Source organism: Colius striatus, chromosome Z (genome assembly GCF_028858725.1).
Source record: "Colius striatus isolate bColStr4 chromosome Z, bColStr4.1.hap1, whole genome shotgun sequence".
Taxonomy (NCBI): Eukaryota; Metazoa; Chordata; class Aves; order Coliiformes; family Coliidae; genus Colius; species Colius striatus.
The window spans coordinates 25,494,338-25,513,017 of NC_084790.1; the positions used below are offsets into that span (position 1 = coordinate 25,494,338).

An 18,680-nucleotide genomic window follows, 5' to 3' on the forward strand; every position below is an offset into this window, starting at 1 on the left:
AGAGCGCTGTTGGACACAGTTTAGAAATTAACTTCAACATAGCAAACATTACCAAAGTCCTCACACAGCATGAACATGCTGAGTGGATGAAACCTGTACTCTGTCAACAGGAAAAATCAATATAGTATTTGAAACATGTTTTCACTACAGTGGAAATAAGAGTAACAGTTCAAATCAAGTATTAATATCCCAAATAATGCTCACTATATATACACTGTTGATACCTAACTTAATATTTTTTAAAAGTGGTATTATAAATTAAAATTTTGGGAGAATTGATATGATTTGTGAGCTAAGGTATCATCTGAGAGCTAAATCACAGAGCAAAAGAAGAAAGCAATTTGGAAACAGTAGCCTAGGGAACGGGCCTGCAAATACTTCAGCTGCATAGAACCTGTTGCTTCAGTGACTGTGACTACTACTGTATGCTAGTGGGGCAATGTACTTCACTCTGAGGAAAATCTCCTCTTAGTGCAGTCAGTGGAGTTTCCTCACAAAAAAAAAAAACCACAACAGTTCTCAATTCAAAGAATGTATTCCCAGTAACAAATTTCCCATGAAATAGGAAATAAAATGTCTCGAATTTCCTCCTGCCTCTGCAGTGCAAGGTACGGGGCAGAGGGTACCAATAGCTCAAGTGCCAGCCTCGCCGGATGACTTCTGGCCCGAGACAACATACAACGTCCCGTAACGCTTCAGCGGAAAGCAAGCAGGGAACGCCAGGGCAAGGAGTGGGGAGGGAGAGGCACGTCTCCTGCGGCGGGAGTTCCGCGGACCGCAAACCGACTTCACGGAACTGTTTCACGTGCACCTACCGTCCCGCCCGGCCTCCCTCCCTCTCGCGGGCCCCGCCGCTCCGGCAAGGGAAACCACCTACTCTCGAAGCCACCTACTCCCAAAGCCAACCCCAGCGCCATTCACCGACGCGACTCCACCGCCTCACGTCCTCCTCCAGTCACGTGGCGGGAGGGGCGGTGTGGCTGTCACGTGATCACGGGGACGGAGCTGGCGGCCGGGCTGGAGGGGAAGATGGCGGCGGAGAGGGAGCCCCCGCCGCTCGGAGAGACGCGGCCCAACGAGTTCGAGGAGCTGGAGGATGGCGAGGACCTCTTCACCAGTACCGTGTCAACTCTGGAGGTGAGAGCCCACCCGCCGGCGTGGGCCCCGAGCCCCGTGGCTGGGCCGGCGCCCGCTAGGCCCTCCCTTCCCTCCCATCCCGGCAGGCCGCCGGTATCGCACTCCAGAGCGGAGCCCCCGGCTCCCGCCCGAACCTCCGGCCCGGCCTCCGGCGGCAGCCCCGCCGCCCCTCTCTGTTCCGGGAGCGACGGCTCCTCAGCGCTGCCTTCGCGGCGGGTGAGTGGCCTCGGCTTCACGGGGATTCGGTGCTTTCCCTTGAGTCTTCTCCTGCCAAAAGAAACCGAAAACTCTTTTTCTCGAGTACCGTTATTCTGGGTCTCCGCTTTCCCTCGCCTTGCTCCCTCCTTGCACGGCGGAAGCAGTGAGTGTTCCCACCTTTCCTCTTATCACAACGCCGCCTTCTCTCGTCCTTCTCTCCCCTCAGACTTTGCATGGATCGATAACAACCCGTTGTCTTTGTTTAGCCTCTCTCCGAGGCTTGACCACCTTCCACTTTGCGAAAATTTGGAGGAAGTTGGTTCTTTCTGAGCCTTTTTCCGCTGGGGCCGGCGTGGTGCCCGGGACTCAGCACCCGGGACTGCTGGGAGCCTACCTGCTCTCCTCCCTTGCCAAACTCGCCACCGAGCTGGACCGGCAGCCGCGGCACTGCCAGCGGGGGGAACGCATTCAAGGCGTTGTGAAACCTGCACTCCTCCAGAGAAATCACAGTCTGGAAGATCTGAAAACTTGGAGGAAATCCATCTCTAAACTGTACTTGCTTTCCATGTCATGAATCCAGTACGAAAACACCCACTCAAAAACCAGACCAGCTGACCATGCTTATGTGTCCACTCCTTACAGTGGGAGCTTCCTTGCAGAGTTGTTGTCATCATGTGTCACCTGTGTGTTTTGCCAGTATCTTCTGGAAGAACTTTGTTCTTCCTGTACACAGTTACACTTTTTAGAAGAAAATTGTTCCTGTTCCTCATTTCTGGAAGAGTGTCCCGTCCCTGACCTTTGCAGTAACAGGATCAGTGCATGTTTCTTTGTTCTAACCTGGCAGTTGCCTGTCCTTAAAAAAAAGGACAGTATACAAAGAGGTTCTTAGATGTGTTTTAAAGTCACATGCTTTCTCTCAAGTAATTTTATTGTTTTTATAAATGTATGATCTGTGCATTGGTAGGGAGAGATCTGTGGAAGAATGCTGGGAATAGCAAATGATGTAGGCATGCAGATGACAAAACTTATGTCCATAGACCTCTGTGCTACTGTGTGTATTGCTAGAGTCTTGTTCTGTACACTAAGAAAGACTGCAGTATAGTGTAAATAATATCTTTACTGATATGGTCTAGAACAAAGCTGCAAGAGATGATATATTCAGTGGCAGAATCACAATGAGAAGTCCTCATCTTAATAATTGAAAATAGTTAATGAAAACTCCTTCAGCTGCACAAACTGGAAAAGGAATGCACTTTGTGTTGGATGGTTTGGCTGACAGTTCGTGTGCAGCCTTGGTTTTGTAGACAGCCTGTTTGGAAGAAAGTTGCTAAGTAGAAAGAGGAAGCCTCTTTACTTAAAAAGAAGCTTTGAAAAGCTTTGTCAGTAAAGCTTTTTTTGACATCTAATCAGCCACAGCATTTAGGGAAGAACCTTAATCTTGTGATTTTCCTGCACATTTTGAAGGAAGAGATTATGACAATTGACTTTAAACTTGGCACTAGCTTGAATGTAGACTGTTTTAACTCAGGCATATAGGCCACCTTCATCCTGAGAAGAACAATTCTCTTATGGTTTGGGTCTAATTAAACTTCTGTCTTAAGTGTTGATTCAATCCTGTAGGTGTTCAGGAAGTAGATTTTTCTAAATGGCAATGAAAGTTCTGTAGTCACAACAGAATTGTGTCATGCATTTCATAGTTGATCATGTATTTGCTGATACCAGAAAAGAGGGTATGGTAAGGGATGGTGAGATCCAAACCCAGGTGATGTGAAGGCTGTAGGACTTTGAAAGAGTTCCCAACTGTTTTGTGTTGGAGCTGTCCGTTTGCTTTTTGCACGATTTATTTCAGCCTCCCTCCTATTACTTTCTTGTTTTCATTCGCTTTGCAGCTGACAAAAGAAGTGCGGTTCCTTTCTTGCTAAGATGTGGTTGTGCAGTAGAGAAGCTGTAAGATTTCCAGTAGGCCTTCTAACTAGCTTTCATGTTAGAAGACACATGCTAACTCATCAGAGTTTCTTCTGACAAGATGTAAATTCAGTGTATATTATGAATGGCAAATACAAAATACTTAAACACAGTAAATCTTACTGACTATGTTGAGTTGTGTGTGTAATCAAATGGAGAACATTGTTTACATCAGGTTAAATTCTCTAATGTGAAGAAAAAGAAGCTGGAGATTTTATTTTCTTTTAATTCTAAAATATAAAATGTTAAAAGATCGTACTGGTCTGTAACACCTGGCATTTCTGAGGGCAGTGAAAACATGTAGGACTTGAGAACATGCTGAATGGCAGACAATGAGAACACTTCCTTTTCTGTTAAGGCAAGGCACCGATGAACTCTGTACTCTGGGCTCAGCAGCAGCTTGTCTGATCTGATGGGATGCTCAATTTCTCCTAAGGTAATCACTGTGCCCATGAGTAGCAGAAAAATTATTTGATTTATGTTATGCCAACCCTATTGCAATGTCTAAAGGACTGCCTCCATTAAATTCGTGCTCACTGAGTGGTTTCCCCTTATCTGCCAGTTTCCTTCATCAATGCACAGCCAGACTGAGTCAGACAAATAGTCTCAGCCAGGACTTAATTTGTAACAATACTTGGCGGCAGATAGCGCGTGAAGAATATTGCTTATGAGTATATGTATGTGCTGGTAGTCACCTGCAGTGCTCTTGCATCTAACAGGGTTTTGTAGCTCAAGGACTTCCTGAGCGCTAGGTAGCATTACAATATTAATAGTCTTCCATGGGCTTACCTACTTGCAAAATTTTCAAGTGCGTGATTTTCTATTACTTAAAAAAAAAAAAAATGGCCACGACATGGAGAACAAGAAATTTTGGAAGTCAACTGTGCATTGTTAGAATAATCATCCCATTGTTAAGTTTGTAATAAAAATCGGTGTCCTCTGCCGCTGTTAGTCAGACAACTATAAGAAAGTCACTTGTGGCAACATGTATGAAAAAATCTTTAGTTAAATCTTCTGAAAAATGGTATGTTTAGTGTTAACTCTTATTTTGTCATGTCCTCTTCCTTCTTCCCCTAGTCTGTTTCTACAGAATGTTCTATCAGACTATTCCATCTTCTTTGTATATCTGTTACATTGCCTCAACTTCTCACTCATGTCTACACTGCCAGCCTCTGTCTTTTTAAATAAATCAGGTCCCTTGTGAACATGTAGCTAAATTGCAACCTACTCATTTCAACTAGTATTTATATTCCTGGGATTTTCATTTGTAATGAGAGGATATGTGGAGGCACTTGAAAACAATGAATAAGCAGTAGATGTGGTAATCTATCAAGGAATGACATTTAGGACAGGGTGTGTATATAATCTCAACGCCAGTTTATCACTTTGTCAAAGATCCGCAATATGCATTTGGGTTTTTCACAGAAGGCAAAACACTCGATAGGCACAGAAGTCCAGATGTCTTTAGTGATATCAGTGGAACTTAACAGTGATAGTTATAGAGGAACCAGTAAAGATCCCACTGAAGTATCTCAGAGGACAATATTAAGTCCTTCAACATTTTACTATACCCTTGCAGAAAACTGAGTTTGTATCTGAGGTTAAATGACATCATTCTCCTGGAAATGTGCATCTTAGAATCATAGAATCATAGAATAGTAGGGGTTGGAAGGGACCTTTAGAGATCATCTAGTCCAATCTCCCTGCAGAAACAGGTTCACCTAGATCAGGTCGCATAGGAGCATGTCCAGGTGCGTCTTGAAGACCTCCAAGGAAGGAGACTCCACAACCCCTCTGGGCAGCCTGTTCCACTGCTCCCTCACCCTCACAGTGAAATAGTTTTTTATTATATTTAAGTAGAACTCTTTGTGTTGCAGCTTCCTCCCATTACCCCTTGTCCTGTTGCTAGCTACTAAAGAAAAAAGAGATGTCCCAACCTCCTGACACCCACTCTTTAGATATTTATAAATGTTAGTAAGATCTCCCCTCAATCTCCTCTTCTCCAGAATAAACAGCTCCAGATCCCTCAGCCTTTCCTCATATGAAAGATCTTCTATTCCCCTCATCATCTTGGTGACCCCTTCACGTTAAATCCAGGCTGTAGTGGAAGCATATAGGCATTTGTTCTATTGTAATTACTTCTATCCTCTTACTTTCTGCTGGAAATGTTACTGTCCTAGTGTTGAGTCTCTTCTCTCTGTCTGCACTGTGATCTGTGAACTTCTGCAACCCTGTTTCAGGCAGTGAGTTGGGTTAACTTGAACAACTGGAATAGTATGATGACCAGTTTCTGTCAGCCTACTGTATTATGACTGAAGGTGTCTAGGAAGGGCTCTGACAAGCAGTTGAACTGGTTTTGGGGGAGACTACTCTTAAGGGAGAAAGCCTGTACAGTGTGGAGTTTGGCCTTTTTAAAGCATATCTGGAGCTACTACTGTCATGTGTGACTGGACTTGAGGAAGCTTGTAATCTGTGAAATTTATAGGACCAAAGGGCATTGGCTTATTTTAACAGATCTCTTACTTGACAACTTACTGTTTGAAAGGCAGAGACTCTGAGGAAAGGTTACCTGGCAGAGTGAACTGAGCCATTAAGAGAAGTGATGATGTATATATGCCTAGAGCTATAATTTGAGCCATCAGGAAATAAGGAAACTTGTTCTTGTTCCTTCATAATTCAAAGCTGTAAAATACTTAGTTATTGCCACAGAATGTAATGCACAAAAAGAGAGGTTAAAATTGAGCAGCTTGTTGGAAATTGGAATAGACCCATAGGCCTCTCACTAGAAACCTGTTTTGGAGAAAACAGGTAAAGCAGGATCCTGACTGTCCTGTACACCTGAACATCCTGACCATTTGGTATCTTGGGGGCTGAATGCTTTGCCTGGCATGCTTCCAGCTCAGGAGTCACTCAGAAATTTCACTGGTGTATACCTTTTAGGCAATGTATATTGATATGAAGTAAGTTTAAGATTTCTAAGTAGCTATACTGGCCATGTGGGTCTGGGTGGTTGTTAGTCTTATCTTCCAGTTCTTGTCTGATACTCAGATTTCCACTGTGCTAACTACTGACTCCTCTGACAAGCATTTTAATTACCATTTTAGCTGTACTTCTTGGAGAAAACAAAGAAGAAAGTTGGGGTCTTGTCTTTTAGATTGCATCTGTAGTAGGGTGAAACCGGAAGAGCTTAGTATTAATAGTTGTTGGGTTACATGGTGCTTATTTTGAGAGGCTGAAATAGCACTTTGTGACTCACTGACTCTGTAAAATAATCAGATTATTAGGAATCACAGTTCTAGTTTCTATTACATTCAAAACTATGGCTTTCTGTGTTCTTGTAGCTTGCTGAGGACTATGTCTGTTTTGAAGATAAGTTTTGAATTAGTCTTTGTTACAAAACTCTTAAAACCAGGCTGATGCTGTATTCTGACCGTGAATCATTTTAAAGAAGTTTCTACACGTTATCTTTTTCATATAAAGTCCCACTGTGAAGATATTTAACTCCATCCTTAATTTATCTTGTCTGAGAATGACAGCTGTTCAAAAATAACAAAGAGCCACTGAAAGATTAATAGGCTAGGAAATACCTTATTCAACTGTCACCTTTTAGCAGTTCAACTCCAGCTGGGCTCCACATGCCCCCAGAAGGAAGGGGAGAAAATGGAAAGGATGAAATTGAGAAAACTTGTGTCTTGAGATAACGACAGTGTAATAGGTAAAGCAAAAGCACGTAAGCAATATATAGTGAATTGATTTATTCCTCCTTGTTGGTCCAGGAAAGCAAGACTTCATGACATGTAACAATTACTTGGGAAGACAAATACTGTGCCTTCAAACATACTCTCTGTCTTCATTCTTCCCCACAGCTTTGATTGCTGAGCGTGGTGCTACCTGATAAAGGATGTCCCACTGTTCACTTGGGGTCAGTGGTCCTGAATGAGTCCCTCCCCCAGCTACTCACTGGCAGGGCAGTGTGAAATAGAGGAGGCCTTCATGCTTTATAAGCACTTCTTAGCAGTAGCTAAGACATTCCTGTGTTGTCAACGCTGTTTTTGCCACAGATCCAAAATGTGGAATTATATGAACCATTATGAAGGAAATTAACTCCATCCCAGCCATAACCAGTACAAAACTGAAAAGGTATTTTAAAGTAATATTTTAACCTGTAAATAACCCACGAAAGTAGAATTTTAATATCTCTTTTCTTAAAAACAAAACTTGATATTTGTAAAACAGCACACAGAGAACTTTTGTCTCAGTGGAAGACTTCCCTGTAAGAGTTAACTCCTAGACTTCGTGTCTTGTGTACAAATTACACAAGCTACCTGAAGAAGTTTTGCTTCCTGAGCTTTCTGAAGTACCCATAAGGTCTGTCTGCTCCTTTTGCAAGTGTTCTCCAGTTTTGGTTTGTGGAAACTGGAATATATGAAATTTGGAGAAAGCTATCTGTAATTGTTGTGCTAATTACAACTGTGTAGCCTGCTGTACAACTTAGAATTCTTGACTTCACTTAACAGTGCCTGTGGACAGGATCTTTCCCAGCTCAGTAACAGAAAGAGATCCATAACACATCCAGGACCAGTGACATGTATTTACAGTTATATCTAGAAAGAGTCTTATTCATTTCGTCAAAGTGGAAATAGTGGTTAACATGCTGCTTTAGGCACATAAATATTTGAGTTTTCATATTATGCCATAACATGATCAGGTTTAAGTTTTGAAGGCTAGTTCAGTGTCTGGTGGGCTTTTTGTGATTAGAAGCCAGATATAGTTTTGCTTTGCCAGGTATAGAAATTGCTGATACAAGTGTAAGCTGCTTGAACCTCACAGGAAAATCAAGCATTTCCATGCTTTGCTCTCTAGCTGAAGTATAGGATCTTGAATGTCCAGTTCTACCCAGCACAGTCTGGAGAAACAGACCGTTTCTGACAGAGCAGGCTACTTCTGCATTCTCAAATCACTTAAAACTATTGACTATCACAAGTGACACATGCTATCTGTACTATTAAGCATGTTAAACAGTGAGGTTTTCTTAAGTTTTCTAGGTAATTTCATCTAAATTATTTGCAAGTCTTGTCATACAGCTTAAGTATCATGCTTCACAGAGTGAATAACTACACTTCTATTACCTCTGAGCACTCTTTGCTCCGAGATCATTTTGGCATTGGTTTAGTATGAGAAATGTAAATGTGATTGGTGGTTAGGTTCCTTGTAAGGTTATAAATTCTACTACCTGTGTAGAGTTCCTGAGTGTTCTTGCTTTGACTTTTTTTTTCAGAGTCTATGGCAAAATCCAACAAGCAGTTTGAGAGACAACTCCTTTCGTTGCTCACTTTAGATTGTTTATTGGTTGCCCCACATGATGTGGGGTGTTCAGAGAGTGTCAGCCTTTGGCAAAGACAGAGGGATATAATCTCTTTTGCAATTTGAATGGAGCAGTTCATTGTTGCAACCACAGTCTGGTTTAGAGGAGTATTAATTTTTCTGGTATTCTTATATTTGCTTTCATCTTCTTTCTGTCTTCCTTCTTGTTTTCTGTCTCCGGGGAAAACCCTGAGACTTTTCCAGATCAAGAAAATATTGAACTCCTATATCCACTGAAAAACTGGTTTGTATTGTGTCCAAATTTGTCTGCCAGGATTTTTGTTGTTTTTTGCTTACCTTCTCTGTACCAGAATTTCAGGTGACTGAGGTTTGAGTAGATGTAAGTAAAGCAGCAGTGCCATGTTCCATGACAGAACATATGCTGTTCTTGGAGAGATGAGTGTAAAGAAGACCTCTCCCATAGAAATATTGCCTCTGCTACATTTATGAAATACAATTCTGAGATTGTGGAAAAAGTGAAAATACAACCTAGACAGATTTTTCCGCTGGCTATTCGGTATTTTTCAGACTTCTAAAATAACCTTTTGTAGCCTGTGGCATTTGTTGAAGTATAGCCTGAAATGTTTCTCTTGGTTTTTATATTCTGATTCTAAACTTAAACTATAATAACTGTGCATGCATTCACAAATAAATATGCTGTTGTTGAAAACTCCTTAGCTGTCCATCTTGACTGAAGCTGTGGCAAATAGTCTTGCAAGTTTTCTAGTACTGTGGCAGTAAACGTAGCTGGTAATTATTCAACAAGGATTTTGTAACTGAAGCACTGATCTTCAGTTAGCTGTATGTTCATTTTGTGAGCTGTACCTTTTATAGTCCAGCTTTAGTGTTGCTTCAGTTTTCCTGAGCATCTTCAAGTATTTTTTCTTTCATGAGGCAACTTCTAGTCTTCAGGGATTTAAAGGAACTGTATCTATGGCAAATTTGTCTCGCATGTACAGTACAATATGACACTATGTGGCAATAATACCTAAATTCAAAGCTTTTGTAAAGCTATAAAAGTTTCTTATGGTCATAAGCAGCCTTGAATTGTTTAGATGGCATTAACACATTCTTTTACTTCAAAGAGTAAAATGTGGTTTATGAGCTCTTGAAGATTTCTTTATTAATTTTTTCTGTGAACAAATCCAAGACTTTCCAAAATGAATTTAATAATCGAATTACATGCAGCCGTACTAATAAACTTATTCTAGATAATTCTGTAGCAGCTATAGTTTAATGTTGATTAAACCTCAAGAAAAAGATGACTTTTTTTTTTTTTCTCTTTGATAAAGAAATGAAAAGAGCTATTGACTAGGCTCATATCCTTTGTTCATTGTTATCATCCTAGGAAATGGAAATAGCTGACAGGGTTTCCTTTTTGTACACCTTGTCTTGTTTCCTTGCAATGAAAGAATGTTTGGTGCAATAATTCTTCTATACTGACACATGACAACTAATTCTTTGCTAATTATTTCACTTTTAATTTTTAAACAGTCAAGTCCTTCATCTCCAGAGCCAGCAAGTCTGCCTGCAGAAGACCTCAGCACAAACTCCAATGGTCCAAAGCCTGCAGAAATTATGCTAGATGATGACAGAGAAGATCTGTTTGCTGGTAATTGTTCTTCTAACATGCATAAACTCGTTTGCTTTTGTGCTTTCTGAGGAGGTGGGTTAACCTCTTAAGCAGTTTGGACAATGATGTAGAGTTTTTTTTCATATGGTACTTTATAACATTAGTGAAGTTTGCTACTAAATACAAGTTTCTCAGTGGCTTGTATTGTCAGTGCATAGTGTGGCAGTGTTAGCTGCTTAGTAACAAGTCCTGCTGGCAGTAATGACAGTATTTATCATTATGTAATTAAAAATATTAAAATCTGTTTGTGTGTAAAAAAAATATTACCTAAGTTGTATCCTTTTCTACTAAATAATGATACATAAGCTGTCCCAGTCCTCCTACCAATCATAAAGGAAGGTAAGTCAGATTGTATTGCAAGCTGGAGAGTATTTTGTTTTTCTTGAGTGTTACATTGAAAAGGTAACAAACTGGCATATGGAACCAATTTTGTGATTTCACTAGTGTGTGTTTCTGTTGCTGATACTTGGCAAAACTGCGTGTTTTGGAGAAAGATGTGTGTGAAAGTTCTGATAAATTATTGGTCAATAAACAACACATTTCTAATGCTTGATTAATCAGTCACTACTTTGGTGTTGGTTTTTGACTATCCTAATATGAACTGTGATTGCTGTCAGTTACAGATGTAGGAGCATTAATTCTTCAGTAAAAAAAATGTAATATTTGAGGTATATTATGTAAAAAAATGGTTCTGAGTGATGCTTCTCCATACTAACACTTTTCCTATAGCTACATATTGAGTGAGTTGGCAGTTTGCTTCAAATACAGTCCTTGTATTCATTGCTTCCCTGGTGTAATCATTTGACAAGAAATTTTATAGCCTTCAATTCTGGGCTATTTTGTATAGGTACATTTATAGACATACCCATTACTATTGTTCTGAACTTGTTAAGTTTATATTTGCATATATTTGAACTTGTATTTGCTCACCACTTGCTTATATTCTGTGAGAATATATTGAATAGTTTACTAATTCTCTTGAAAGTGTTCCAAGAGAAAAAGAGAATAAAGAATACAGAAATGATGTTAGTACCAGAAGTGCTTTAACAATGAAGCTTTCTAGTACTAGTAGTAATTTGGTTATTTAGCTTTAGTATATAAAGCTGGCTTTTTATAACCATGGAGCCATCTGGAACAAACATTTTAGGACACACAGTTCTCCTTTGGATAATATTAAGAAAAGAGGTTGCTGGAGTAAACATTGAGGGGGAATCAAACAGAAGGAACAATCAATGAGATTGTTTCAGCTGAAATTAATGCTGTGAGGAAAACACACAGAACTCATTTAATGAGTTTGAGTTTTGCTAAGGAAGATGTTCTCTTAAATGTGTGCAGCACTGAGCTAAAAGCATCTAATATACTACACATGTAACACATCTAAGACTGGTCTTTAAAACATCCATTTCTGTACAGACTAAGACTTGTGCAAACGCTTAAGTATGAGGGGAAAAAACAAGAGTGATTTATGGAGGCTAAGACAGATATGATATCTTTCACAGTATCCTGTTCTAAGCAGGAAATCTGGTTGTACTGTGGTGATGAACTTCTGTCTTTGTGTCACTGTCAGCACAGGCACTCACATATACACACACATATATGTGCACTCACATATACAACAATTTTTTTCTTTCTTAGGACAGTTTTCTTAGACAGTGATATTTATCCATTTGCAATGAATAGAAACAATGTGAGCAGGCAACATGAGATACCTGTTTGCTTGCTTTGAGCCTGATTGCCTAAGCCTGACTTTCTATGAAAGCAGGACTTAATTTACAAGCTCCTGTGACTGGGTTTCGTTTGATTTTTTTCTTTAATATGCTGAAATCCCAGAGAGACCTATCTTGGCAGAGCTTATATAGAAATGGTAGAGGAGAGGAAGAGAATGAAGTTTCACAGCTTTCTAACTTCCATTGTTCCTTCATATTGAATTGGTAGACCTTATAAAATGCAAGTGGGAAAAAACCCTATGGGTAGCTTCTGAAAGGAGGGACTAACACTTTGGGGATATAAACAATTCTAGTTCTGCAGACTTTTGTAGAAAATCTGATGATATGCCTCTTTAGCTACTGTAGGCTTGATGGATCTTGTCATTATTTCATATAATAGTGCAACCTAATGGAAAAGGAGGTGAGGGAGAGCAAATTATATGATTTCCTGTAGTGTTTTATTGCAGTCCAGGATCTGGGATTTTTTTAGACTTTCTTTGGTCTATACTTAAAACCTATTTGCTAATGTGTTTCTGCAACAATGCTATAGCTACACAATAAAATAAAATAAAATGGTTTCGTTATTCATTACCTCGTCTCTGTTGGCTCATAAGTGAACTGTTAAAACTGGTTTTCAAAGGTGGAAGAAAATCAGTATTACAGCTGTCATTGGAGAGCAGTAAATTATGCTCTTGAATTCATTAGTATTGTTGTTCTTTGTTCTGTAAAAACGTGAACTGTCTTTCTAAACCCACTTAACAACTTTCACCCTTAGAATAAAAGTCAGTATGTTGATTATTTGGTAAAAAAATAGTTCTACAAGGTAAAATAAAGTAATTCTTCCATGTGGAATCTAAAACAGGTAGTGTTAAGAGTATTTGGGGTATGTCTTAAGACCTATTGGTCCATAAGCTGCTACTGTAAAGACCTAGATACTGAATTAGACTTCCATGGCTTTTGACACTGTCTCTCACATCATCCTTGTCAGAAATCTCAGACAATGTGGCTTAGATGAGTGGACAGTGAGGTGGAATGAGAACTGGCTGAATGACAGAACCTAGAGGATGGTGGTGAGTGGCACAGAATTGTGTTGGAGGCCTGTGGTCAGTGGAGTTCCACAGGGATCGGTTCTGGGGCCAGTCTTGTTCAACATCTTCATCAATGACCTGGATGAGGGGACAGAGTGTACCCTCAGCAAGTTGGCTGATGATCCCAAACTGGGAGGACTGGCTGATTCCCCAGAAGGCTGTGCTGCCATTCAGTGGGATCTTGACCAGCCTGAGAGTTGGGCAGAGAGGAACCTCATGAGGGCAAGGGCAGAGGGCAGAGTCCTGTACTGGGGAGGAACAACCCCATGCACCAGTACAGGCTGGGGATTGACCTGCTGGAGAGCAGCTCCACAGAGAGAGACTTGGGAGTCTTGATTGATAATAAACTAACCATGAGCCAGCAATGTGCCCTCATGGCCAAGAAGGCCAGTGGCATCCTGGAATGCATCAAGAAAAGTGTGACCAACAGGTCAAGGGAGGTTCTTCTCCCCCTCTACTCTGCCCTGGTGAGGCCTCATCTGGAGTCCTGTGTCAAGCTCAAGAGGGACAGGGAAGTGCTGGAGAGAGTCCAGCACAGGGCCACCAAGATGATCAGGGGACTGGAACATCTTTCATACGAGGAAAGACTGTGGGAACTGGGGTTGTTTAGTCTAGAAAAGAGGATTCTGAGGGGGGAATCTCATTAATATTTACAAATATCTAAAAGGTGGGTGTCAGGAGGTTGCGACATCCCTTTGTTCTATTGTAGCAAGCAACAGGACAAGGGTTAATGGGATGAAGCTGCAACACAAAAAGTTCTATTTAAACATAAGAAAAAAATATTTTACTGTGAGGGTGACGGAGCAGTGGAACAGGCTGGCCAGGGAGGGTGTGGAATCTCCTTCCTTGGAAGTCTTCAAGACCCGCCTGGACATGTTCCTGTGTGACCTGATCTAGGTGGATCTGCTTTGTCAGGGAGATTGGACTAAATGATCTTTAAAGATCCTTTGCAACCCTATCATTCTATGGTTCTATGAATGTTGGCCTGAAGTTTTGTGTATGGACAAGACATGTGCTTTAAGCCCAGATGAACAACTAAATTTTCTAGATCCTGGTGTCCATCAGGCTGTTGTCATGTGATGCATCCGATCAAAAGAGTTCAGTGCAGATGCCTTGTTGCTTTTTAGAAGCTGATTGTTCAGTTCTAGGTATTTTCTGCAAGAAACAAATGCAAAAAAGCAAGTGAACAGTTTTGAAGTCAGAAGAAGGCCTTATTAGTGGCTGGCCATTGTGTTAAAACTATTCCTGTTCTCGTTAAGATTCTCCTTAGCACTTCTGATATAACAGTAAGGGTCATGGGCAATGACTTAGGTATAGGAATTCTCCTGATCAATTCTGTTAGGACATGTCTCTGAAGTACTGCTACAACTGCATGTAGCAGCCTTTTTTTAGTACCTTGTCCTATGTTCTGGACAACAGTTTTTACTTTGGTTTGCTTTGACATTTTTGTGATAATTTGAGTACATTTTCAAAGATACTAGTAAGCCAATTTAAACATTCAAGCCATATCAGAATATTTAGAGATTTGACATTTACAAGTGTGACCAGTAAATATAACTTGCTCAGGTGAAGTGAGTTGCTAGTGAGGACTTGCAAACTTGCACTTTCTAAGGTGATGTTTCAGAAATACTGGTGGTGGTAAGTAAGGATGCAAGAATTACCTAATGCTGAGATGAAGGCCTATACTTGAGTGCTGGTAGAGAATGTTGATTAAGCACAAATAGTTGTCTTCCGAAGCAAGATGAGATGTTTTCATTTTCTTTTGGAGCTAGGTGTCTTGACACTGATCCATAACAAAGACTGGTTATAGATTATAAAGTAGGTATGTATGTGTAGAAGACTTACAGCATTAGATTGGTGGGAGTGCTTAATACATCCTGGTAACTACCATAGCTGATGTAAACATTTGAAAGTTAGGCAGACCGATTGTCTCAATGCAAGAACAGCTTATGGTTTTGAGAACTTCACAGGAAAGCCAAAACATCTAGATTTCATTTTGCGTGCAAATACTGATGCAAATTTCTTATTTAAAAAACAGGCAAAAAACCACACCACAGAACCACAACCTAATACGTCAGTGTTCAGAGAAAAATCTAAGTTAATAAACAGAAAAAATGTTTCTGGAAGTGCCATAGCTTCTCCTCTGAAATGTGTCAAATTCATCTTGCCATGAAAAAAACCCACCACAAATAAGAATTGTCAATGAAACTTTTTATTCTGGACTGTGTCATCAGATTTCTTAAAGAATGTGTGTAAGCAGCAAAAATGCCAGAGTTTTTCAGAAAAAATCTATTTCTCGGGAAACAGGTCTTCACCTTACTCAAAGGTCCTTACTCAAGGATTCTTTTTGAGCAGGGGGAGGCATGTGGAAAAAGCTAGGGAGAGTCTGTTGCTGTTATATAAGGTTAGTGGTTCTTTTTCCCTTGAGAATTTTTTAATATTTTGTTTTAAATGAAAATACATCATCCTTGTCTCTAGTCTCTGACTTATCATCCCTTCCACTCTTTTCCATATTACTTTTCTAGATTTACGTGATGTTAGAGATGCATACAAAAATTTAACAAGAGGGAGGATGGCATAAGTTCTCCTTTCTTCTTCCTAAAAGAACTGACCTACTGCTGTCAAACGAACAGATACAATTTTCTATGAGTAAGTTCCTTCAGGAGAAAGAAAGGAGGATGAGTAGGCAGCACTCATACTCATCCAATCTGATATCACACGTCTTTGAGAAATACTAGCGTGGACGAAGTCTTAATGTTGCTGGTCCTGTTGAAAGGAAACCTTGCCTTTCCAGTTGCTTGTTCCTGCAGATTTCTCTTTTGCAGAAATAATGCACCAGCTTAGCAGTAGCTTCAGCTAGCAGTGGAACAGTAGCAGGTAGGTAATTGAATTTCATGTGATACGCAGCTTAGATCAGTTAATGATACCAAAGAGTGTGCGGATACAAGTTTGAAAAAGAGGAGTGCTTGGAAGAAGTGTGCTGCTTCTTCATCTATTAACCTTGCTAGTTTGTTGTATTGAATTCACACTTTTTTATTGAAGTCATACAGTAACGGGAATGTTTTCACAGCTGATGAAAGTTAAAAGTCTGTGTGTTTTGAATTGTTTCATGACTTGTTTTATAAGCCTGTCTAAACTTTGAAGGTACAGAGAAATATTTAGTGGGATTTAATGATTTTTTTTTCCAAACACACATTCTAGAGTATAGCTGGTGATAGACAAAGGCAGAATGGGTTTTTTCCTATTTTTTTTACTTGATGTTATATCATATTCAGTTTATAACATCTTACATTACATACGTGTATGTTTTTTTCCTGTGGAAGCTATTTGTATAACACATATATATTGAATGCTGTTCACCACCAGAGAGCTATAATGTAAAAGCTTTTATTTTCCACTTCCCTCAGCATGACTTCCCACATGAACTGAGGTTTTGAATTAATGTTCTTTATTAGTTTAAGGTGCAGTATTCTTCCTGTAGTATTTGAAGCAGGAAGCATCAGCAGGATTCTTCAGAAGGGTTATCAGTAAGAATAAAGCAATGGTAGGAAAATAAATCTTGTCAAAGAAAGCTTTTAGATAATATTTGTTCATATTAAAAATGGAGACTAGAAAAAGGTACTTGCTTTTAAGTTTAGCAGCAGGTTAAGTGAGGTGATGGTTGCTCTCTGCTGAGCCCTCGTGCGGCCACAGCTGGAGTGCGAAGTCCAAGTCAGAGCTACCCAGTATGAGAGAGAGAGACTCGGTCCAGTGCAGGGCCATGAAGATGATGAGCATAAGGTATACAACATAGATGTAGAGACTGAGAGAGGTAGGTCTGATGAGCCTAGTGAAGAGCAGACTTCTGGAGAATACTACAATATCTGTAAGCACCTGATGGGAAGGAGCGGAGAAAATGAAGCCAGACTTCTCTAGGGCTGTGCACTGACAGGACAAGACAGTGGGCAGAAACTGAAGTACAGATAGACAATACATATGGAAAAAACATTGTTTTGTGTTTTTTAATGATGAGAGTGGTCAAGCACTGGCACAGGTTGTCCAAGGGGGAAGTGTATTCTCTATCCTTGGAGATGCAGAAAACCCATCTGGATGTGGTCTAGAGGCAGTCTGCTCTACTTGACCCTATTTGAGCAGAGGGATTAGACTAGATCAACTGCAGAGGTCCTTTCCAAACTCAGCAATTCTGTGATACAATCCAAACTAAATTGAAGACAGCATATTTTGTGAGCTTCAAGCTGGAATGAGCATCTGTTTTGCACCAGGTTATGGCATAGTGACCTTGAAGTTTATTTTTGCATTTATTGACCTTCAGTATCAGACAAAATTTAGGCCCACAGTAATTTCATCTTTGATATACAGAAGCGTGATTTTTCTTTAATTTATGGAAAATATCAAGGACTGGCAAAAAAAGTGTTGCAGAAGAATGGGAAACAGAATTGACTAACAGAATATTCCCAAGTGGCAGCAGGGATGAGTGGTTTTGATATATTGATTATGAAATATGATATTACCTTTTGCAGTAATAAATTATATGCTTCATTGGGTGCTAGTTCTAGTTCTATTTTTACATTGCTCGTGGAATGTATTTCTCCAGGCTGTTCTGGAGAAATAAACAGTCCTGTGTGGGACAAAAAAGACTTTTTTTACATACAGTGTAACTGTTTCACAAATTTTAAAGTAGATCTGATCTTTAAAACTCCTCTTTTCTTAACCAAGGAGTAGTTCTAGTCATTTTATGCACCAGACTTCAAAAAGTTTAGAAGAAAGAAGGCATATTTTCTTTTGAAAATTCAGGGGTTCATTTAGACAGAAGCTGGAAGCACAGGTCTTTTCCAACTTGGGTAGTAAACTCTCTTGGTAACTTTGTATAACTTGGAGTGGATCTGGTTTAGTGCCTTTTAACCTGCTTGGTAAAGTACTTGTGGAAGTCTAATTAGTAACATGGCTTGCGATCAGTTGTGAAGTCAACTGTGGTATCGAATGACTGTTCTGTGCTCAATTTTATCTTTTAAGGAACTAATATTCTTAAAATACCCATATAGCAAGAACCACAGCATTAGTTGTTTAAACAGGAGCTTCTGTATACCCAGGAAGTGTGTAGTTTGCCAGTGGTCAAAACCAGTTAGTGGAGTAAAGCACATGGGATTTGTGGAGCAGAGATTGACATCCTTTTTAAAGATAGTTCATCTATCTACAGACTGAAGAAGGTACTCATTTTTCTAGTGAACTGTTTTAAGCCCCAAAGAGATAGAAGATAGATAGACACTAAAGATAGTTAATCTTACTAGTCAGAATGTCTCACTTCTGTTTTACAGGTTGTGGGCTTTAGTCAGGGGAGGAAGGGGGTGTGTTATGGTTGTGTAACTTCATTTAACACATGACTAGGTCTACTCAGTTTCAGAGCATATGACTAATCAGCTGTTTTTCGGAGTGCAAAACCTAGAATTGGTACAGATGCTGAAAAAGAGCTGCTTGTGTGCTAAAAACCCCAAATTAGTAGTTTTCACACTATCTCATGCAGAAAGAAATTACTTAATCACTTGTGGCTGCTTTAAGACTCTTTATTTCACAATATGTTAAAAAAATAAA

The 18,680-nt window shown here is 39.9% G+C and overlaps 1 protein-coding gene across 3 annotated transcripts in view; it reads left to right on the forward strand.

Annotated features, from left to right (window-relative positions):
• The first annotated feature begins 990 nt into the window (after positions 1 to 990).
• SNX2 (sorting nexin 2) overlaps positions 991 to 18,680 on the forward strand; it is a 32,652-nt gene continuing 14,962 nt past the window's right edge. For 2 of the 3 annotated variants that reach the window (XM_062017814.1, XM_062017816.1), the window contains exons 1-3: positions 999 to 1,137; positions 1,224 to 1,353; positions 10,159 to 10,276. In XM_062017814.1, the coding sequence (XP_061873798.1) occupies positions 1,097 to 1,137; positions 1,224 to 1,353; positions 10,159 to 10,276 (289 nt within the window). In that variant the 5' untranslated portion in view covers positions 999 to 1,096. Of the gene's footprint in view, positions 1,138 to 1,223; positions 1,354 to 10,158; positions 10,277 to 18,680 lie in introns of all 3 variants that reach the window. The other variant, XM_062017815.1, reaches the window with a different exon arrangement.